The 24,040-nt window shown below is 34.7% G+C and overlaps 3 protein-coding genes across 6 annotated transcripts in view; 1 reads left to right on the forward strand and 2 right to left on the reverse strand.

Moving 5' to 3' along the window:
* The window catches only part of bbc (choline/ethanolaminephosphotransferase 1 bbc), a 108,280-nt gene extending 107,440 nt beyond the window's left edge, over positions 1–840 (reverse strand). For all 3 annotated transcript variants that reach the window (XM_069819188.1, XM_069819187.1, XM_069819186.1), the window contains exons 1-2: positions 298–840; positions 53–200 (exon numbers count right to left, since the gene is read on the reverse strand). In XM_069819188.1, coding sequence (XP_069675289.1) covers positions 53–200; positions 298–534 — 385 coding nt within the window. In that variant the 5' untranslated portion in view covers positions 535–840. The remainder of the gene's footprint in view (positions 1–52; positions 201–297) is intronic.
* A 22-nt stretch (positions 841–862) lies between these two features.
* On the forward strand, positions 863–10,645 carry mRpL21 (mitochondrial ribosomal protein L21). The gene is made up of 5 exons (XM_069819189.1): positions 863–1,273; positions 1,857–1,982; positions 8,139–8,302; positions 9,898–10,054; positions 10,478–10,645. Exons 1-5 carry the CDS (start codon positions 1,180–1,182, stop codon positions 10,579–10,581), a joined length of 645 nt encoding a protein of 214 aa, XP_069675290.1. The 5' UTR covers positions 863–1,179; the 3' UTR covers positions 10,582–10,645.
* Positions 10,646–11,745: 1,100 nt separating this feature from the next.
* The window catches only part of TTLL1B (Tubulin tyrosine ligase-like 1B), a 49,127-nt gene continuing 36,832 nt past the window's right edge, over positions 11,746–24,040 (reverse strand). For both annotated transcript variants that reach the window (XM_069819191.1, XM_069819190.1), the window contains exons 6-9: positions 23,963–24,040; positions 19,749–19,979; positions 17,649–17,758; positions 11,746–12,528 (exon numbers count right to left, since the gene is read on the reverse strand). The exon at positions 23,963–24,040 is cut by the window's right edge and continues 124 nt beyond it. In XM_069819191.1, coding sequence (XP_069675292.1) covers positions 12,381–12,528; positions 17,649–17,758; positions 19,749–19,979; positions 23,963–24,040 — 567 coding nt within the window. In that variant the 3' untranslated portion in view covers positions 11,746–12,380. The remainder of the gene's footprint in view (positions 12,529–17,648; positions 17,759–19,748; positions 19,980–23,962) is intronic.

Genomic DNA, 24,040 nt, shown 5'->3' on the forward strand with positions numbered 1-24,040 from the left:
CTAAATTCTAACCCTATGTAGGCCTAAATTCCTATGCAATACTATCTCTCACCTGTAGAAATTGAGTCACAACCATGATCAAACAATTCCCCTAGGGGGTTCGATGTCCCAGTTCTTCTTGCTTGTTTTCCATCAATTGCATCTAAACTTTGGTACACAAATAAACCCAGAGCACAGAGGAAACACGCCCATCTCGGAGCCTGTTAAAATTAGTTAGGTTAAGCTCCACTTCATAACTGACAATTAAATAATAATCAATTGCGAACTTCAACCATAACCTTACTCTGTAACACATACCTCTGCTTTCGCGTCAGGACTGTACCATACAAGGATAAGTGTCGTTAATATGTTCACAGCTAGGCCTAAGATAGTAATTAAATTGGGGGCAAGCCATACTGGTGTTTTGCTAACCAACCAATTCCACCATGGTTGTAATAGAGGGTCCAACAGGCTGATGCTAGAACAGCTGTATTTATGATCACTAAGACGTTTCAGCTGAGCTGGCGATAGCAACTTGTCTTTGTAAAACATCATGCTTTCACTACACTTTTCACATATATCAATTCAAAATTTAAATGCTATATGAACTATTTCACTAATAAATAAACCATATACAACACATGACACCACATTTATTGGGTATATATTTCCCCTTATTCCCCTTCCCACCGTTTGTCGCTCTGTTCCTTTCCTTCCCTACTTTCTTTCGCTACCGATTCCGCTCAGTTCGCTATAGTGCTTGGTCACGGAAATATACCTTGCAGAACGTGCATCTAACAAAAACAAGCGTGCTCATTGTACCAATTCTGTCACTTTCTGCTCAAGATATTACGGCCTTTGTATGATCTTTCGACCAAATGCCGTTATTTGATTGGATGATTCATTAACACAAATTGTAGTGGGGGAATTGATAAAACTGATAAGCGAACAATTTGTGGTTGTTTTTAAAGCGACGCTGTATTGTTTTATTAAATATAAGCAAGCCTATATTTCGCAACTTGTTTACATCACATTTTGATTCAGATTCAAATGATTACGTAAACAGAACGATTTCTTAATATCCTTGACATAGGGATATGTTATATTTTAAAAGGAATTTTTGCTATATGGCCACACTGAATTTCAAAACATTAACAAAATACTAACTGCAGCCGCAACTATAGAAATCTGTGAATTGCAATGTCGTTAATACTAAATAAATTTTTAATTCCATTATTTTCAGTAAATAAATTACAAGTGATAGAATGTGCTAGTAAATGTATTTCATTATGCGGTTAGTGAAATATTTGGTTCTCCTTAATTGAATAGCTATTGTAAAGAGCTTGTAGGTATTCGTTTTTAGGTTAGGTACAATGTTAATAGGGCTCTAGAAAACAGGTTTTTGTGCAGACTGTAATGACATTAGTATATAAGAGAAATGTTATTATTATGTTCTTCAAATACATTAAATTCATTACAGAATACTCTAAGAAACCTTCAAAATATTTTTCTTCTTGAGTAGATAAATGGAATAGTGAAGTTCCAATTTCCAAGTAATAAAATTATTTCATTTTATTCTTCAGTTTCCCTTATATTGGTACAGGGTTTTAGTTGACACAGACTGTGTCACACAGTGTTATAATTCTTTCACCGGCGAGAAAAGATAAAATAAATATTGATATATTGATGAAGTTGAAAAGTAATGACTAAGTAGTTAGTTTAGAGATTAAAATTGTATAGGAAAAATGCTAGAATTACTTTTTGTGTGTGATGTAGTTAGAAACTTGTCAATAAATTTTCTTTTCTGAAAAATTGACGTTTATGACGTGCTTCTTCATGGCAGTGAAATTAATACAAAAACTTTACCAATCTTTCAGGATATAACTCTAATGGAGCAACATCATTATGGAGTCAGACAATCTCAAGCCTTCATTCACTTCCTGAGACACAGAAAATAATACCCGAGACCTCTGACGTTACAAAAGAAAAAGAAAAGTCAAAGGGTAAAATGTTATTTCATCAAATTTAAAATAATGTTTTTAATCCAAGTGTGTATGTTTCTGTAATCGGTTTTTGTTAGCAGTAGAAGAAAAGCAGAAAATTTTATTTTAAACTGTAGTAGGTTTAATTAAGATGCATGCAGATTTTGTGTCTACACAGTATGCTATATTGAACGTCATCTTCACTATGTGTGTATATATATATATATATATATATATATATATATATATATATATATATATATTAATTAATAAGTGTTAAATACAGAGGCGGCTCGTCCATAAGAGCTGCGGAGCTGCAACACTCCCTGGTTTGACAGGAAAATAAAAATAATATTTATTTTAATTTGTAGAACAATTATTACAGCTTTTATTGGTAAATTGCTTTATATTTCATCAGGCCGGGAATATGTACTATTATCTTATGCATAATCTTTTTGCGCATCGACTGTATTGGAATTGACACGGCATTCAAAATCGTCCTGGAATCAGCAGGGTGGGACAGCTCATAGAGAGTGTGTCTTGCTAGGTCAGGGGGTAGAGAAGTGAAGGGAGGCAGAGGGAAACTGCCGATGTTTAAAACCCATATTTTGCTGCAGTGGCTTGCAGAGCTAGGCGACAAGGGAAGATCTTTCCTCCACTCCCACACCACTATTGTAATGCTACGTCAAATGGATTCTCTATTCCCTTGAAACTTAATAACAAAATTTTTATTTTCTCTTCACATGCTTACTGTTGTAGAATCTTATCGAGTTAATATAACGAAATTAATATTCTCTTTTGCCTTATTATTACGTATATATCCAGTCTCCAGCAGAACCTAATATTTGCCTTAACTCAAAATGATTGCATGAGTAGAATCCTTTTAATATAGGACGTAAAATACGAAAGAGACTTCTTTTCCACTTTTAGAACATTGCTTTGGTGTGACGTCTTAGTACCGTAACTTAACCAGTGCAAATGTGCAAGCATGAGTGTGTGTGAATTACAGAATATTAATTTTATTTTTCTCAACTTTCCCTTGTGGAGAAGATTAATATAATGAAGTGAAATTAAATGGTCGTTCGTTACCCGACTTAAATCTTACTCAAGCTTCATCCAGCTGAAATAGTGCATATATACTGTAGTATGTAAGGAAGTATAACAATGAAATTTACGCTAAGCATTTGTGGTTACGTGGATGTGAACAAAAAAAATTCTGTATTTTGTTTTCCTTGTCTCCTCTTCTGTGGTGATACTGCATAGACTAGGAGTGGTGTGACAGATTTAGGACATTTGCCCCTAAAAATTAAAAAGCACGAATCTTCGCTGTCTCACCTGAAAAATGTTGTTTCATTGGCTGTGTTACACAACTCATACTGCTGTGCAATTAAGTGAAACGAACAGAACAAACATTCTCAAACATAATCAAGAAGTGATAAAAAATCGTGAAATTATAAAAAAAAAAATTGATTGTATCAAATTTTGTGGCCAATATGAACTTCCCCTTAGGGGACATGATGAAAAAACGATTCGAAGAACCCTGATGTGTTTCGTGGGTTGCTACAATTCGTGAGTAACCTAAATGAGCCTCTCAAAAATCATTTCGAACATGTCACTGTTTAAGGTTATTCTAAGACAATTCAGAATGAACTGGTAGATTGCATGTAGAGTGTCTGCTGATCTAAAATTCAGACTGAAATCGATGGTATTAGTTTTTTTTTAGCGATTACGGCAAATGATGCCACAGACATCTCCCAACTAAGTCAGGAAGTTTTGATTTTTCGATATGTAGTGCATTTATTTTTGTCCTCTACTTATTAGTAATGATATCAAGACGTGAAATTTGTATGTACCAAAATCTACTGCAGATCCCCCAATCCACAAGTTCACGAGCCGCCACTGGTTAAATATCAGTCCAATACTTAGGTCTACTTAATTCGCAAAATTCTCGTTGAACACGCCATAGGCACTCGTATTTGCGATAATGTTCAATAAAGCTAATCATACCTGCCACCATTTTGAGCTTAAAAGGTCCACCAGCGAATAGGGATTATAATTATCTATACGCTGGGTCAACCATCACCAAACAAAAGAATTTTCAGTTTATTCACGGCCATTTAAAACAATCAGCTGCATGCTACTGTTGAACGAAATACTCACAAAATACCCATCAGCGATGGGTAACTTTCAATTGCTGCATGCATTGCTTGAATGCTTAAAGTTGAAAGAAAAGTTGAACTGTATAGATGCACCTTTATGATTGTAAAAATCATAGGTTTAGTGGGAAACCGCTGATACTGTCACTTATTAGGCCGTGTCTGAAAGCTACATTTTCAGCTGACGTGAACTAGATTGTTGACTAAATAGCCGGATGTGACGTCAGAAGTCATGGTCAAAAGCTACATAGTGCATAGCAATCAAGTCCGTAGTAGCTAGTCAACGAAAATGCTTGCTTGACTGATGACTTGTTCACTAAACAAACATGGATACCTCATCAGCAAATGGGGTTATGAAATCTGAAAATGCTTTGGAAGTGAAATAATGCAACTATAATGTAGAATAACACCACAATATGATTGACACAAGCAATCATATTAGGACACAAACGGCAAACCGACGCTGTAAAGCACCTCGACATTTCCCCCGTTAAAGTAAGTACAGTGCATATCCCTTTCAGTTCTTCGGTAAAAAATCTTGGCATTCACATGGATAATAATCTCAACTGGGACATGCAAATCACAGAAACCTGCAGAAAAGTATATTCTATTATCCATGTGCTAAAAAGGATAAATGTTCATCTTCCCTCTTGCTTAAAAAAGTCCCTTGTGCAGACCCTTGTATTTCCCCATTTTGACTATGCTGACATTTTACTGACTGACCTTTCCAGCGACAACAAAATGAAACTTCAACGTGCTCATAATTTGTGTGTACGTTTTGTAAGCAATGTTCGTAAATATGATCATATTACCCCATCCCTGGAAGCAATAGGTTGGCTTAAACTAGATAAGAAAAGAAATTTACATTCACTTCTCTTTCTCTTCGAAATCTTGAACTCTTCTATTCCTTCGTACCTGTCGTCTCGCTTCACTTACCTTTCTTCCCACCACAATCTGAACACATGCTCTCGCCATGAAACAATACTAACAATACCATCCCATCGCACCTCCTCATACTCAGCCTCTTTCACAATAGCCCTGCCAAGACTCTGGAATTCGTTACCTGCTAGCATCAGGGACTGTCGAAATAAAATTCAATTCAAACGGAAACTTACTAGGCACTTGGTCAGTAATTGAGACTCGTTCAGACATGGTTTCTTGTAAATAGTTCTTTTAATCTACCACAAAATATCTCAATATCCGGTAATTTCATCACTATAGAATTTTGTTATTGTAGGTTTAATTTGTAATTTAGTAAATACAAAAATATTCTTTGTTCTTAACTTCTATGATAAAATGTCTAGCTTTCATTAATCAGGTATTCTTGTCGTACTTTAATTTTTATTGTAATTGTAATTGTAAATTTAATATTAATTGTAATCTTATTGTTCATGTTATAGTTGTAATCCCCTGGTAGAGGGGCAGAGAAGGCCTGACGGCCTTATCTCTACCAGGTTAAATAAATAAATCTAATCTAAATCTAATCTAATCTATATACAGTCACGAAGGTTGAGTTTTGAGGGTGCTAGAAACAATAGACTGTGACGGTACTATTTTGCATTACCTGTGATGAGGCGATATTAGCGATCCTAGTGGTGAGCAACTATATAATGTTTGCATATTTACTACGTATTGAGCTTCGCGACTGTATATACTAGACTGTGATAACACGTTAACTTTGAACACTGATATTGTTAGTATCTTCTGTACAATGTTTTAAACATTACTGTACTATATTAAGCCCTTATCTTTCCCATATAACTCGTAATGAAACTGCATTAGGACACTGCCTTCCCTAGTGTATAGTTTACAAGTCACCTAGTAGTTAGTCACTAGTGTGTAGTATGGACTTGAGCTTTGAGACACAGCCTTAGAATAATTTATAATATTAATCTACATCACCATTTTCCCTGACACTTTTTAACCATCTCGATAGAGTCATCCATTGAGGATTAGAACTATTTCAAAGATTGTCGATTTGTTAAATCTTTGGTACTGTCTTATCCCTTGGTTAGAAAGTTCGCTTACATGATCAGAAATTTTTGAACGTCAGTGTACATTGCCAGCCATTATATAACCTACTGTAATTAACAGATTATAATTACGTTGTCTATTTCAAAATACGCAGTAGAATAGAAAATAAAATATATGTGAAAATGCATAAGTTTAATTTAGTCATATTTACACAAGCATAACTAATATTTTAATAAAAAAGCCGCCCTAAATAAGGGTTCGAATAGATCGGCCTACTAATCAATTCATAAAGAATAATCATGAAAACCAATTGTGTGACAATTTGAAAGGAAAAAGAAAACATTAAGATAAATGATACGAAAACATAGGAAATCATTTACAATAAAAGTTTGTTGGGTACATATGATTACTAATTATAGCTAAGGATGATTTTAACACATGAGATCCTATGGCATCAATCATTGCATCAGAATCATTTCTATATTGTCGAATAATCTTTTATTTTTATTTTATTCTTATAATACATACAAATGGCTTTTAAGGAACCCGAAGGTTCATTGCCGCCCTCACATAAGTCCGCCATCGATCCCTATCCTGTGCAAGATTAATCCAGTCCCTATCATCATATCCCACCTCCCTCAAATCCATTTTAATATTATCCTCCCCAAAGGCCTTTTTCCCCTCCGGTCTCCCAACTAACACTCTATATGCATTCCTGGATTCGCCCATATGTGCTACATGCCCTGCCCATCGCAAATTATGTCAGGTGAAGAATACAATGCGTGCAGTTCTGCGTTGTGTAACTTTCTCCATTCTCCTGTAACTTCATCCCTCTTAGCCCCAAATATTTTCCTAAGCACCTTATTCTCAAACACACTTAACCTATGTTCCTCTCTCAGAGTGAGAGTCCAAGTTTCACAACCATACAGAACAACCGGTAATATAACTGTTTTATAAATTCTAACTTTCAGATTTTTTGACAGCAGACTAGATGATAAAAGCTTCTCAACCAAATAATAACAGGCATTTCCCATATTTATTCTGTGTTTAATTTCCTCCTGAGTATCATTTATATTTGTTACTGTTGCTCCAAGATATTTTAATTTTTCCACCCCTTCGAAGGATAAATCTCCAATTTTTATATTTCCATTTTGTACAATATTCTGGTCACGACACATAATCATATACTTTGTCTTTTCGTTTATTCTCATAATAACAATATAAATTCCTGTCGGGAATACTAATGAACATTGCTGTAACAGAGATCAGCAATGCAGGGCAGATGAATTTATAGATCTGATATTTTAAACAAAATATGATCAAAATATGGTTGATTGAGTCCCAGGTTTCCAGATATTCCGTTGTAGTAAAAGTTGTTGTTTTCTAATGCCAGGCGTTTGACAATAAAGTCATTTGACCTCTTGCACTCCAATATTTTTCAAAGATATTATCATGACTAGCCACTGAAGCACAGATTTTGAGGTGTTCCGAATCCATTTCTTGGTTTGAGTTGCACAATGGGCAGTTAGGGGACTGATATATTCCAATTCTATGCAGGTGTTTGGCCAAACAATCATGGCCTTTTGCCAATCTAAATGCAGCTACAGACGATTTTCGTGGTAAATCGGGAATTAACTGTGGATTTTGATGCAGAGAGTTCCATTTTTCCCCTTGGGATTGAGTTATCAAATTTTGTTTGTTGAAGTCTAAGTATGTAGATTTAATAAATCTTTTCACAGAGTAATACGTAGATTTAGTAATACTCTGTGAAGAGATTTATTACTAAATCTACGTAGTAGTAAAAGTAAAGTATCTATAAAACTGATTTTTTACTCTTGATGACATCATCATCAGCAATTTCTAAGGGAGCAGAGGACAACACCAGTAAAAGACTTCCATCCGGTTCTATTGTCAACCAATATTTGTACTTCATTCCATGTCTCTTTGGCTTCCACAGATTTATCATACACTATTATATATCGAAAGATGAAAATTTGTCTTCAGGAATGAAGTTTATGTGTCAAATATAAACTTTGAATTTTTACAGAGGTTATTTCGAAAGTTAACAAGCTGCTCGAGGAAGGACGAGAAGGTCGTCTGTTTGCTGTTGTACACATTTCTGGAAAGCAGTTCAAAGTTACCACAGAGGACATAATCACTGTAGAAGGATACTGGGCTCCCCAAATTGGAGACAAAATCAAACTGGAGAAGGTAAAAATATGTCTCATATGTGTATCTAATATTATTTTCAGGATCAAAAACCTATGAGGGTTGTCAGAATTTCAACCAGTCTTATGCGTGAAAAGCCAATGCTCCAGCTGTATGGCTAACAGTGTGCCTTTCTTTCATAAACTGTTTTACACTAATTTATTATACAGGGAGATTCTGTCACTTTGTTACAAACTTTTAGGGATGATAGAGGTTATCGTGTGAACGACTTTCATATAGGAACTTCTGTCCGGAAACATTTCTTTTGGTAATAACAGAACATGTCTGTCCTAACCAGCCTAAGTAACATTGCAGAATAATAACCCAAAACATTCATTATTAACGAGTTGTGGTAAATAATATTGTTTTCTTTAATGTACGCTTCTGTGTTGGCATAGTAATGTTTATAAACATTACAAAGTTCATGCGAATACTGTACATAACTCTCTATTTACAGCTGACATTATGATAGCTAGCTGGCATCAAACTCATGGCCAATTGACTTACCTCTGTTTAAATGTAGCTGTTCTCCTAGTATAGTGTAACGCTCATTTGAGTTAAGCATTATGTAGATACAGTAAATTTGGTTTCACATTAAGAGAACTTGCTGATATGCATTTCATTTATGACAGAGAAAATAGAAATGAACAGCTGCAAGGCTTTATTAGTCAAAACATCATTTACGATGCCAACTAGCTAATACTACGAGGCGCATCCAGAAAGTAAGTTTCCCGATTTTTTCCCCTTGAAAGTAAACGTAATTAGCCGTGTCAATTGCGCATGCGTAACAGATCTATGACGTATCAATCATATGCCAGCCGAACACGTCCCGCCTGGTGCCAGTAGCGTGGCAGCAGTGGTCCGAAATGGAAGCTCTTATTCCTTCTCCCGCCGCCAGCGAGGTTCGGTCGGTGATAAAGTTCTTTAATGCACAAAGCATTGTGCCAATTGAAATTCATCGGCAGCTCTGTCAGGTCTATGGGCCGAACTTCATGAGTAAGCAGATGGTGTGTTGCCGGTGTAGGCAGTTTTCCGAAGGTCGTCAAAGTGTCCATGATGAAGAGCGCAGTGGGCGACCCTCCCTCATCAATGATGATCGTGTTGAGCTGGTGCGGCAGTGCATCATGGAGAACCGTCGCTTCACGATTACGGAGCTGAGCAGCCATTTTCCGCAGATATCGCGATCCTTGTTGCATGAGATTGTCACTAAGCACCTGCTGTTCAAAAAAGTGTGTGCCAGGTGGGTGCCGAAAAACCTGACACCCAAACACAAAATGCAACGTTCATATTGGTTACCTCCGTCACTCTTAAATAAAAGTTTGTAACAGAATCATCCAGTATTTGTCTCCAAACATAAATATATTGTACATTTACATAAGTAAACCAAAACAATAAGATGAAACTATTTTGTTCCGACTCTTTATTTAAGTGATGGTTATTTGTAGTTTTAATAATTTCTAAAACATAGTCTCGGAGTTTATAATTACTTAATTATAAAATCTGAAACTTATTACTGTTCAGGTTATTTGTAATTTTAAAATCATCACACCTACCTTTTCGACAGTTCATCCACTTCTTAACATTTGTAACTGTTACAGGTTTTGTTGGCTGGTGGCTCAGATTTCACCCTGCTTGGACGACCTATTCTTTCTACAGACCTCGTATCAGTTCATGCAACAGTCATCGAAAAAACTCTTTCACATATAAAGACAGTGTTCAAAAAGAAGAGGAGGAAGCAGTATCAGAGAATAAACTGTAAGAACAAATCTATTAATTCTCAAAGTGTAATAACATAATTACCAGTACAATACCGATACGTGTTCATATAGAAATTTCTAGATGTATGGGACAAATCTATTAATTCTCAAACTATCATAACATAATCACCAGTACAGAACCGATGTGTGGGGTGTGTTTGTGTACTGTAATGTGGAGTCAAAAAGTGTGTGTGTTTTGAAATTGAGTTGTGTGTTGAGGATTTCATGCGGCTTTGACTCCACATTACACTACACAAACACACCCTCACAGGAAACGCAAACAGAAGGCGCAAAGACCAGGACCACCCAGTTCTGAAGATAGCCCACAACAGACTGAAACTAGTCAACAAGGTACCGTAACCTAGTATTTAACACCTGAAAGCAATAATCTATATATTCATAATCTTTCTTTATGTTGCAGTTCACCGTACTCCATACACCATGCTGAGAATAAACAGTATCCATATTAAACCTGAAGTCAACGTCAAGAAAGATGTGGAAGGCATTGATGGAAAGATATTCTAAACACGACAATATGAATGTAACAGTCACTACTTTAGTCTTTTGTTAATAAAATATTTCCTCATAATTTTGTTTTCATTTTTTCTTCTCGAAACATTGAAACTTGTAGTGCAATTTATTCACCCTCATGAAATCAAAAGAAAATACAAAACAAATGACAGATTAGGCAGATTACTATTTCCCCCCCCCAGAAGAGAAGGATATAAAGCAAAATATATACATTATGCAAGCGATTTCAGGCTTGATTGGAAGGCCTTTTATCCATTACTTTTCGTCCACAACCGGTTGGTCCAATGATTTTATGACCATCCAAACATCTTTTTGGTCTTTTATATCCGTCCATCACTACACCGATAGTAGACGAAGTTTCTCTGTTTGTCTATCTCAGCATGCATTATCGTGTTTTCCAACTACAAATTCGGGGTGAAAGTGAAGTAACCCTGCAGATTTTCAGAGCAAATAGCTCATATTGTATATAACAAAAAGATGTAATACCATATTGGTGGGAAGTTCATAGTTTTCTCAGAAAGCGGTTACATAACAATTATAGCAAAGATTGTTTTTCTCCGATACAGTGAACATGTACCTTAATATTAGCATTACTGTTAGACGTTAACATAACATGCATATTTAAATCTAGCAATATCTGTCATGCTGATTTCTTTAGGGAGAACTATATCCTACCGATTCAACACATTCCTACTGTCTGCTCAAGTGCTCAACAAAACCAGACACCTTCTAGGAATTTCTTCATTCCTACAACCAAATTATTATAGGATATTTGAACATCTACACGAAAATATAAAAATATATACGTAATAAATAGAAATAGGCAATTTTAAGCTCTAAAACCTTAAAAATAGGTCTCAATGGGCAAAATATGCATTTTTAGGCACCATAAAACTAAGCAGGTCAAACGTTCATATTTTATATAAAATGTAAAGATATTTGACTAGTTTTAGTTTATCCCTATAGAAAAATATCGGCATTTAATCTAAAATCCGAAGTCTAGCTATAACTAAACATTTCTGACTTTAACTGGATACAGGTTCTAAAACAATATGCTGGAAAATAAATCAAAATCATTTAAATGAAGTGTAATTTATTAGCATAAAACAGTCAATAATATGAAATAGTATATAATTACCTATGAAACAGCATCTGATTCTCTAATAACAATGATAATAATAAAACTGAGTAGCAAATTATGACATAATAAAGTCACATCAAAACTTTCATATAAAAAAATTCGTAAACAATTCTCTGTATTTACATAACATATTCGGTAAAACTTAAGCTGTTAAAACTGGCCATTGTGAATATAATGCTACTTTCTTAACACGTTCAGATACAACTGTATTTGGGATGTCAGAGATTGAACTTACAAAATGTCTTACATATTCTGCAATTGAGACATCTGACATCTGCTGCCAAGGGAAAATAAAAAAAAATATCCTGTTTTCAATTTTTGCTATGTAAAATATGCTGAGTATTCCTTATATAATGCAAATAGCATTATTAAAGATTGCAAAGACACAACTTTACATCAATGATAGACTATACAAGGTGCTGTGAGAGTCAAATTAAGTTTAACGTTTATTAACCATGAAACTACTTAAAAACATATATTTAATAAATTTATGCAGCAGAAGGGCCATGATAAATGTCTCAAATGCACTGAACACATCAAAGAGTTACGAGAATTCATGGAGTTTTGTGGTATTACCTTAGGACATGCATGCTTGTTAACAGGAGTGTAACATGAAGATTGGTTTAGAACATGTCGTTAGATGGAATACTGACTACTTCCAACGGTACAATGGACCACGTGAATCAGATCTACTCCGGTTCTGATTTCCTGGATGTTCATCTTGTGATGCCAGTTCTTCATCTAATAAGAGTTCGAAGTTCCCGAGTGCTTCGGGAGATGGAATCTTATTCCAGCGTACACTATCAACAGAACAAATGAATAGATTTCAATAATAACAATATATGATTCATATTCAACAACTTACCTCCAAACTAAATTCAGCATGTTTTGCTAGTAGATCTATGCAATATACTTTGCATACTTCTACTCGGTAATGAGTTTTGGAATAATGTTCTGGGGAAATTCTGCAGATAGTAACAGTACACTCCCACTACAAAAATAGTACAGTGAAACCTGTTCAAATTGGAACCTGAATAATCCGGAATCCTGTCTATTTCGGAACAATTTATTGGTCCCGGCGAAATTCATATGTATTATGTGCAATTTTTCCTGAATAAAACGGAAACTGTCCAACGCGGAAACGGAAACTGCCTGCTACTGTTCAAAACAGATATAATATTTTGGGCACACTATATTTTGAAACAGTGTGTAATTTCAAGGAATATAAGATTAAAAAGTAGTAGTACTTAGTAAGATTATTAAAGATTGCAAAGACACAACTTTACATCAATGATAGACTATACAAGGTGCTGTGAGAGTCAAATTAAGTTAAGCAGCTAGGTACAAGATCTCAGCATAACTATTTACTCATTATACCCTACCACAAGACATCTTTATATTCTTCATCCTATACAGTTTCAGTTGCTAGAAATTGGAACTCGCTTCCGAGTGATGTAAGGGGTTGTTGGACAATAACTTCATTTAGGTCAAAATTGCATAAATTCTTACTTAACAGATGAATTGCTGATTAATATTTGTTACTTATAATGAAACTAACATCTGTCCATTCTTATTATTATTATTATTATTATCATTAATTTTTCTAAATAGATTTACAAAACCTCTAATGGCAATTACATTAATATTCTCATTATACAAATAGAAATATATATATTCTCCCTGTAACATAGTCCTAGTAAGCTTATATTAAATTAATTTTCATCATTTTACTAGCTATCTCAAATATTAAATTAATTATAATTCATTGAATTAAATTAGCTCATAAATTAAGTTACTACTTTACCTTATAGATTTATCTAAATTTAAATAAATATGTAGTGAAGAATATTGCTGGAGAACCTTTTAAGTGTAGTGTAAATATTTGTAATTTAAATTTATGTATTGTATTGATTAAGGCTGGTTGAATGGAAGAGAAGGCCTTATGGCCTTAACTCTGCCAGCGAAAATAAAACATTATTATTATTATTATTATTATTATTATTATTATTATTATTATTATTATTATACGAAATATATAGGTCACTAAGATAAAAACAAGTTTTCTTTGCAAAATTTTAGAGGGTACGAGGGTGTGTTGGCCATCAGTCATAAATTTTATTACTCTGTTGACTAGGCAGACGAGTCCCTTCAAAGATTTTTAATGCTTCACACTCGTACACTGTCGTAGCTAGACAGAGCGCAAGTGTAGTGTTTTCCTGGTAAAAAAAAACAAGTTGCATAAAATGTAGCATTAACATTAAGTGATGAGGTAAAAGTTATCGAGTTAAAGGAAAACTAGAAACGCAGTGTATGTGAAATAATGTTGAAGTTCAGTTGTAGAAAACTCAGGTGTGACACTTTAAAAAATAAAGATCATAATGAGTGAGTGGCTTGCGGCCATTATTGCTGACATAAAAAGGAACCAGAACGCAACTGTTTATGTGGAAATAAATGAACTGTTGTGGGAGTGGGTTCTTCATGACCTTTCAAAGAACATGTCTATTCTGCAAAGCAAGCCATTGAACTGGGACAGAAATTACATAGCAGAATTCAAAGCTTCTAATGGATGGCTCCTAGTCCAATTAATTAATAATGTGCAGTCATATACAATACAGTATTATAGTATAGTTTTGGATATTAAATTGAACGAGATTAGTAAACTTTAGTAGTGTTTAATTACTAATAAGTGAGTTACGATACTATTTTCATCAAGATGATTCACCAACGGAATAAGCGACAGAAGACTGATTTAATATGAGTAGTGTTAAATGGAATATTTTGTACTCCTTGCAGTTTGCGACATGCCATTTTGTTTTTCATGTATACGAATGATAAAATATTCCATTTTAATGTAACACCTGAATAATACGGAAACCTGTCCACAACGGAAAAAAAATTAGGACCATGTCACTTCCGTCTTGAACAGATTTCACTATAATTACTAATTAGAATAATAATAGGTGCCAAATCTATGCAATCATATAGGACCTCTACAAAAAGCTACAAATAATGCCCATGGCTTGTCAGTATATTTTTTCATTAATAAATTTCCTCGTATGTAATTGTGAAAACTGTGTAACTAATTCAACAGTTCATAGTATAAATATCGTCCAAAAATGACTTCATGCTCCATTGGCAAATTTATCATGCTATCGAAAAGAAATGCATTATGCAGTAAAAATTTTTAATAGCCTCCCTATGGATATAAAAAATCAAACTCGAAACATAAGATTATATTTTAGGGCCAAATTAAAGAAGTACCTAATTTCTCATGCCTCCTATTCTGTAGGCGAATTTATGACATTCAAAAACACTGCATATATATTTCTGTCTTGTATTAAGTAGCAATGCTAACCCCTTGTGCTGTACTATAGTCGCGACACTGTTATTCCCAGCATGACTCCTCCTCTTTGCTTACGTCTTAGGAAGTGAAGGCTCTATAAAGTCTAGGTAGGTAGTATCGTTCGCCATTTTTGTTCTTTCGTTGCCGAGCTACCATATGAGGAATCTATTTGCCACACCGTTAAACATTATCATATCGTAGCTCCTATGATAATAAATCAAACGCACTGTAATTCAGCAAATAATTGAGCGGCAAATAAAGTCTTTGTGTGCTTTCTGTGAACGCCAACGAAAGAGCCAAAATGGCGGGCGATTATATTAAGTATTTATTGAGCCTTAAGAAATGAATAACGTCTTCATAAGTGAATCACAAGACGCACACGTTTAAATGTAGCCGATCTGCAACGCGATTGGCTGCCGGAAATTAGAGTGACAGGACTATAGTAGACTATATTTTAAAACTCTTCCATATATACCTATATTTTCAACTACACTGTGACTATATTTAAGAATTTGTATTACCACAGTCTAGTACATAGAGTCACGAAGCTCAATATGTAGGGAATATGCATCCATTGGCAGTTGAATTTGCTAGCCACTAGGATCGCTACTATCACCTCATCACAGACTCCATCCCTAGCAGACGACAAAATATATTATACTTTCATTATCGTGTTCTTTTGGAAAAATTGGCACCTTCCTTCCATTATTGAAATATTAAATACATAAGATTTATTTCGAGTTCTACTCTTTCAGGGGTGTGCTAACCTTTTAGCTGTATATATTATTTTTTATGTTACAATTATTAGCAAAATAAATATATTTACATTTATTATTTTCATGAATATATTAAATTCCACCATAAACTCGAAGACACAAAAAATAGTAATAATATTATGTTTCGGTATTTATGCAAAACGAACTTAAATTTACTGTAATCACTCCACTCATTCAAGATAATAGCGATAATGAACTACGAAACTAATCAAATATTAATTTGCAGTTATCATTAGAACAAAATAATAATAATGGAAATATGAATTAATGAGGGTAACGTCTCCTCCTTGTCCCATATTATTATTCCAATTTTATTATTGTATTTTAGCCATTAACATTTATTACAACCGATAACGAACATTTCACAGTTTACACAACTTTTATACACAAGCAACAATGCGAAATAGTACCGGCACAGTCTACTGTTTCTAGTACTCCTAGTTGCTAACTGCTTGGAGCAATGTATCGCAAGAAATGCAAAATCACCTCAAGCTTTGTAACTGTATGATATTATATTGTGGTATTACTATTACGATTTTTTTTACATATTCCATATTCTAGCTGTAAAGTGATGTATGAATACCATAGAATGTTGTTGTTGTTTTCTAATGCCAGGCGTTTGACAATAAAGTCATTTGACCTCTTGCACTCCAATATTTTTCAAAGATATTATCATGACCAGCTACTGAAGCACAGATTTTGTGTTTCGAATCCATTTCTTGGTTTGAGTTGCACAATGGGCAGTTAGGGGACTGATATATTCCAATTCTATGCAGGTGTTTGGCCAAACAATCATGGCCTGTTGCCAATCTAAATGCAGCTACAGACGATTTGCGTGGTACATCGGGAATTAACATGGATTTTGATGCAGAGAGTTCCATTTTTTCCCTTGTGATTGTGTTATCAAATTTTGTTTGTTGAAGTCTAAGTATGTAGATTTAATAAATGTCTTCACAGAGTAATACGCAGATTTAGTAACAGGTCTGTAAGTAGCAGTGCTGCCCTTCTTTGCTAAAGCATCCGCATTCTCGTTTCTTAGGATTCCACAATGGGATGGTATCCATTGGAATACAATTCTTTTATTGAGTGATATTAATTGAGAGAGCATTTTAGTTATTTCTGCTGTTTGAGATGAAGGTGTGTGTTTAGAGACTATTGATAGAATAGCTCCTTTGGAATCTGACAATATAACTGCATTCCTAAATTTATTGATGTGGCATAGAAGATTCCTGAGACATTCACTTATTGCAATGATTTCACCATCAAAGCTTGTTGTTCCATATCCAAGAGATCTATAAAGTGAGAAGAGACAGCACGTAACACCTGCACCAGCACCTTGTTCTCTGGAGATCAAGGATCCGTCGGTGTATAAATGAAGCCAGTTTTGTGGAGGGTGCCTAATATTAATTGCCTCTAAAGAAAATTGTTTCATTATTTCAGTGTTTACTTCTGATTTCAGTATTTCTTCTGTTAAATTTAGATTATATTCTATATTTAATAGAGTTAAAGGGTTTGGTTTAATTTGTAAGTTTTCTTTTAAATTCGGGATATTGATTTTCTGTTTTAATTCTTGAACAATGGATATGAAACTTTTTAGAGTTTTCAATCTACAGAGAGGACTGTATGAATGCCAATTGTTTCCTGGTAATCTGATAAGTTTTTCATATTGAATCAGTGCTTTTTCTTCTATTGTCAAAATGTAATTTTGAACCTAGTTTCTAGGTATGGAAATTCAACAGTGCACCTATGAAATACTGAGTATTCTCAAACCCAAACTCTCTATATAGATATGTTTACTCACTCTGGAACACCATCAGGAGGCAACACCACGGAGAGTATGTTGTCAATCAATTTATACTTGAGGATGCGATCATTCACTGTGGTAGATGTCAAGGATGGAGATGCGTTCACCTGTACATAACAATCAAAGACTCTAGTACAATTTTACTTTTCAATGGAACTGTAATAACTAGAGAATTACCGAGTAAGTATATCACAATATTTTGATCTGTGTTCCAGATATCTTGCTGAAAATATAGCTCGCAATAACTGAAGGGGAGAGGATGGTATTTTTTGGTGAAAAATGAGTAAATTAAAAAAAAAATTCTTTAAAATACTCTGTGATATGTGTGGAATGCATAGCATAACATTTTGAGGGTATTTGTGCCCTTATCGGATGTTGAGTCGCCATTTTTGAACTTCCTGCGTTATGGATTTTTAAATCACTCGCCCACTTTTATTGTTGTTTCCAGTAAATTAAATTTTCAAAAAAATTTTTTTTTCTTTAAAATACCCTTTGATATGTGTGGAATGCATTGCATAACATTTTGTGTGTATTTGTGCCCTTATCGGATGTTGAGACGTCATTTTTAAACTTCCTGCGCTATGGATTTTTAAATCACACTCCCACATTTATCGGTTTCCAGTAACTTTATTTTTTTTGCTACATTGCCAGACAAAAATGGATATAATTTCTCAATTATTAAAGATACATGCATGAAATTTAGAACACACATTCTTTAGACTATTAGAAAACTTTTCTCTATAACAGAATTTTGTTAATTGATTTCATTTTAAAAATACGTCAGTTTGTTTGCAAGAAACGAAATCAGAAAATTGTTATTAAATTTTAATTGTTTATTTTACAAACGTAAGGACTAATATCGAAATTCTGTTATAGACAGTTTGTAGAACATGCTTTTGCAAATACATTGCAAAAAACTGTTTGAATCTATCTTTAAAAACGGTTTAGATATATCGGTTTTAGTACAATCCTGCATTGGGTATATTTTTTTCAAATTTGGGCCCCCAAATAATTTTTTTTTTCAAAATATTTTTATTTGGTGGAGTTGCCACAGCTATGAGCTCTCTACACACAAAAAAATTAATATTTTACACCAAATAGAAAAAAAGTTTAAAAAAATGCCATCCTCTCCCCTGAAGTGAAGATTAAATACAGAATGCTGCAATGTTAGAAGAAAATTAGATCCCTTAAGGTATAACTTGATATTTGCTATGGTCAAAAATTGTAAATTTTGTCATTTTTTTTTTTTTTTAATTTCATATCATTTTCTACTCACTTCTTGAGGTATAAAATGATGTTTGTGATATATAAATCTAATCAATAGGTTTCAAGAAATAAACATTTTATGGCCTTCTGCGGAAAATACCCTGTGCCTAGTAAAATATGTTTAGCTTCAAAAATATTAGGAAGGATAAATTATTTTACATATCTCGAATACACATTATCTTTTTTCGATGAAGTAGACATTTCACAGAAAATTTCTAAATACACCAAAACAATGGGAATAATTAACACCATTATGAAACCTTCCCTAGTACAAAGGCATACTCGAATTCGCCTTTACAAGACCTTGGCGAGACCTGTACTTTGTTACGGCAGTGAGGCATAGATATTGAGGAAGAAAGACGAAAGCAGAATAACGGCTAATGAAATGAAATTTATGAGATATACAGCGGGATCACAAACGTAATGAAGATATAATGGAAGAATTACAACTAGAACCTGTAATTAATCACGTGAAACATTATCAGAACAACTGGATAAATCATCTGCATCGCATGCATAGAGATAGAATCCCAAAAGTCATGCTCCACTATCGTCCAAATGGGAAGAGATCTCTCGGTCATCCAAAGAAGCGCTGGATTGAAAATTCAACTGTGAGATCGTAACAGGCCATTTGGCCTAATACTTGAAGAAGAAGAAGAAGAAGAAGAAGAAGAAGATTATTTTAGTGCAATGCTGCGGATTTAGAGAGCCCAGGCTGGCTCAAACTTCGAGTTTATGCTACATTTCTAAATTTAATAAAGAACTGGGACAGTATGCTTGTCGTCTTAAAGAAATTAATTAAAATGGAACTTGTCGACAGTAGCAACTCACCTCTACAAGCCATGGTTTGAGTTTGTTGTCAATTATAATATCGTAGCCATAGCACTCAAAGCAATGTCGATCATTGGCCATAACAGGAGAGACAGCCTTTAGGGAGTGCACAATGAGCCACGAAATGGCAGTGAATAGTCGCTCAGTCACTTCCTTGCCTCTGGTACTCTCCAGGTACAGGCGCAGGTTCTGCACACTCAGCTTGCCTCCGTGCATGCAGTTGTACTCACCCTAAATGACCAGAAAATTTGTACAAAAATAAACCAGTCTTAGTAAACTTTATTTTTGTTGTAAGAGCAGTAGGCAATTTGGTATTTTTGTAGAGAGCCCTCTCTAGTATGTATTAGGTTTTATACAGTATCTTTATTCTTTACTCTTTTCAGAAGTTCATTTATTACTCATAGGATTTAAACGCAGTATCATGCATTTTCTCTGTATAGATCAGATTGTATACAACATTATTTTTCGAGACTATCAATAATTCAAAGAAAATTTCATAATCTAGCAAAAAGTAACAAAATTAAAAGTTTAGGCCCTATATAGTTAGTTGAAATACATGAAACGAATAAAATCAGTTGTATTGCAAGTTGAATTAATTCAAATTGTAGTTATGCTGAGGTAGAAATGCAGTATCATCACAGTCTGCTATATACAGTCACGAAGCTTGAGTTTTAAGGGTGCTAGAAACAATAGACTGCGCCGGTACTATTTTGCATTGCCTGTAATGAGGGGATATTAGCGATCCTAGTAGTGAGCAATTACCTAATGTTTGCATATTTACTACGTATTGAGCTTCGCGATTGTATATAGTAGACTGTGGTATCATCACCTGTCCTCCTGATGTCCCATTATTAGGATTTAGAGATCCATCTGTATAAATTTGAAGGTGATCCTTATATGTGCTGCAGAGTAGTTCCATGGCATCTAACTTAAGAATGTATGGAGGTTCATTTTTGGAATTATTTCCTGGAATTTGTATGCTATGTTCTGGAATCACCCATTTCCATGGAGGAATTTCGTTCACAACTGGAGTTTTAGCAATGAGTGTGTCTCTGATATAGATTGGTGTTTCTTCTTTTTTATTTTATAGAAATTACACAGGATATTATCTGATAGTTTGAAGAACATCGTTCATCCTCCTCCAGTCTTGACACTGAATTGCTAGCTACTGATGCTGCTCTTCAGTGTGTTCCTCAAATTTCTGAAAAATCTATTTGCATACTTACCGAATCCAAGGGGGCTATATTTCAGTGGCGGCTCGTAGTCAAATGTTCAGGGTAGGCAAAATTTACAGAACATTTTTATGTAATTCCCGCGATTCAATGACAGCTCGCTTTCATCATGCCCCCCCGAAAACTTAACTCTTGCTTACATAACAATACTGTTACATCAATGAGCCGTCTCATAATTTGTCGGTTTTTTTCTAGTTTATTGTTATACTGTTGTCTTGCAACCCTTGTTGTTCAGACAACATTTCCGAAATTGGATTCAAATTCTTTTCAAGTCTCTTTAGACTTACCGAGTTACAAATATGATCTGATTCCAAGTACCTTCTTTAGATTACAATAACAAACGTGATCACCTACAGCTTAGCTTTAACTTCACTTCCTGTTAGCCATTTATGTGTTTCATACCATACTTACTTACAAATGGCTTTTAAAGAATCCGCAGGTTCATTGCCGCCCTCATGTAAGCCCGCCATCGGTCCCTACACTGTGCAAGATTAATCCAGTCTCTATCATCATATCCCACCTCCCTAAAATCCATTTTAATATTATCCTCCCATCTACGTCTCGACCTCCCCAAATGTCTTTTTTCCTCCGGCCTCCCAACTAACACACTATATGCATTTCTGGATTCGCCCATACGTGCTACATGCCCTGCCCATTTCAAACGTCTGGATTTAATGTTCCTAATTATGTCAGGTGAAGAATACAATGCGTGCAGTTCTGCGTTATGTAACTTTCTCCATTCTCCTGTAACTTCATCCCTCTTAGCCACAAATATTTTCCTAAGAACCTTATTCTCAAACACCCTTAACCTACGTTCCTCTCTCAAAGTGAGAGTCCAAGTTTCACTACCATACAGAACAACCGGTAATATAACTGTTTTATAAATTCTAACTTTCAGATTTTTTGACAGCAGACTGGATGACAAAAGCTTCTCAATCGAATAATAACAGGCATTTCCCATATTTATTCTGTGTTTAATTTCCTCCCGAGTATCATTTATATTTGTTACTGTTGCTCCAAGATATTTGAATTTTTCCACCTTTTCGAAAGATAAACCTCCAATTTTTATATTTCCATTTCATAGTGTTTCATACCATGAAGGATTAAATTTTCTTGCACCTTTAGCACTGACTTTATGAACAATAGAGCTTAATGCAGGAGTGGGTCGTCCATTGTCCAAAATACTTCTCTTTTCAATGTCATTACGACGCGAAAACGGACAACGTAACAGTTTACTTATTATATCAGTCATAATATAATATTATTGTTATCACTTACATTAACTATAAATCACCAAATATACATAACATTAATATACAGTACCTACTTGCAAAAATCACATTTTCTAAAATACACTGTTAAAAAAAACATCTTTTAAAACACACTGTTTAAAAACTGTTATACTACTCGTAACAATCTACGTTCCAACTCGTGAAACTTTCAAACAGAAATTTCGCAAATCGTAGGTGTTCGATAATGCTCGTGGGTTCTCGTTAGGGCAGGCAGAATTCAAGCGCGCTGGCTTAAGCATAGAACGCATGCGCTAAGAAAGCATTTAGAATAGCGATCTCTTTTAATGCTTACTCCAGGGCCAGCTTTGAAGTTACGTGGAAGGTCGGCTAACTTCGCTTCTGCCTACCTTCTGACGCATCGTGATCTGTCCAATGTATTCTTGTCGCATAAATCGAACTGCCAGTAGCAAGCAACGTCCAACTAACCCTCAAAAAATCCCATTCATAGTTAATTGAAGAATTTCTAAGCACCTAGACAAGAGTATATAATTATATAAGGTTTTCCAAATGTGTTGGGGTAGTTAATAAATATCCACTTTTAGGTTTTTCTAAATGTGTTGAGGTAGGCTTAGCCTACCCTGCCTGCCCTGAGGAGCCGCCTCTGCTATATTTAATATAATTAAATATGTACCAAACCTATATGCACATAGAATTATTCCAATTCAGAAACAACTACGTAAACTAAAAGAACTCCAAAGGGAAATAACATTTCAATGGATACCTAGTCATTGTGGTATACCTGGAAACGAGAAAGTCGATAATATTGCAAAACAGGCAACATATTTGCAACCAAGACCTCTCCAAGTGATATCTCTATCCAGTGCTTTTGCTTCAGTAAGGTCTCATTTTACAAATCTATGGATCAACAATTGGCTCTCTTCTGACAAAGGGAAAATTTTACAGTCTGTACAAAAGAAACCAAATGACCTGAAAATGTAAAAAAACTTGCCCAGACATGTTCAAACATTTTTAACAATAGCCAGAACAGGTCACATTGTCACTCAATTGTACCTACTCCGATTTCACATTTCTGATAATCCTACTTGTCTGTGGCGTAATAATCATGATGAAGATCTGGAACACATTCTTCTATACTGTCCATCCATAAACCACAAAAGAAGTAAATTAAAATCATCAGTACCAGTTGCAGAAGACACAGTCCTGCAATATATATTGACTACACCCAACTCTGGCTACTAGCAACAGGCGTCTATAATGAACACCAATCAAAATACCCCTCATTTCTCGTGAAAAACAACAACTGAATAGACTATAGTGGACTATAAGACTATAATGGACTTTATGTTGTCGGCAAACAGATGGATACATTAAGAAGATTGATTGATTGATCACCTGTCCTGGATTACTGATGACAGAATCTGGCAACCCTGCATCCAACAGGAAAACAGGGCCAAGAACACCCTCTTAGAAGAATACTAGATGGACAATGAGAACAGAACTGGCCACTAGGCCTAGATCCTTCACTGTTCGATAATCATGAATAATAATATTTCAAAGCATACATATTCACGTATTTGTTTCTAAGAAAATAAAGTGGTAGAAGGGATGAATTTAACATTTCTAGTGTACAAGTAGAGAGGAGATTCTGTAGGCAGTGAAGAGAAAAATAAAATTGTCTTTGCCCTTTCCCTACAAATTGTACCGCTCTATAGATAAATTGGACACTTACCCCATGCTTCTGGACAGACACGTTGGTGAGGTGGACGTACATGTTATCCAGTTCTTGTATGCTTGTATCATATTTAAC

The sequence above is a fragment of the Periplaneta americana genome, chromosome 2 (assembly GCF_040183065.1).
Source record: "Periplaneta americana isolate PAMFEO1 chromosome 2, P.americana_PAMFEO1_priV1, whole genome shotgun sequence".
NCBI lineage: Eukaryota > Metazoa > Arthropoda > Insecta > Blattodea > Blattidae > Periplaneta > Periplaneta americana.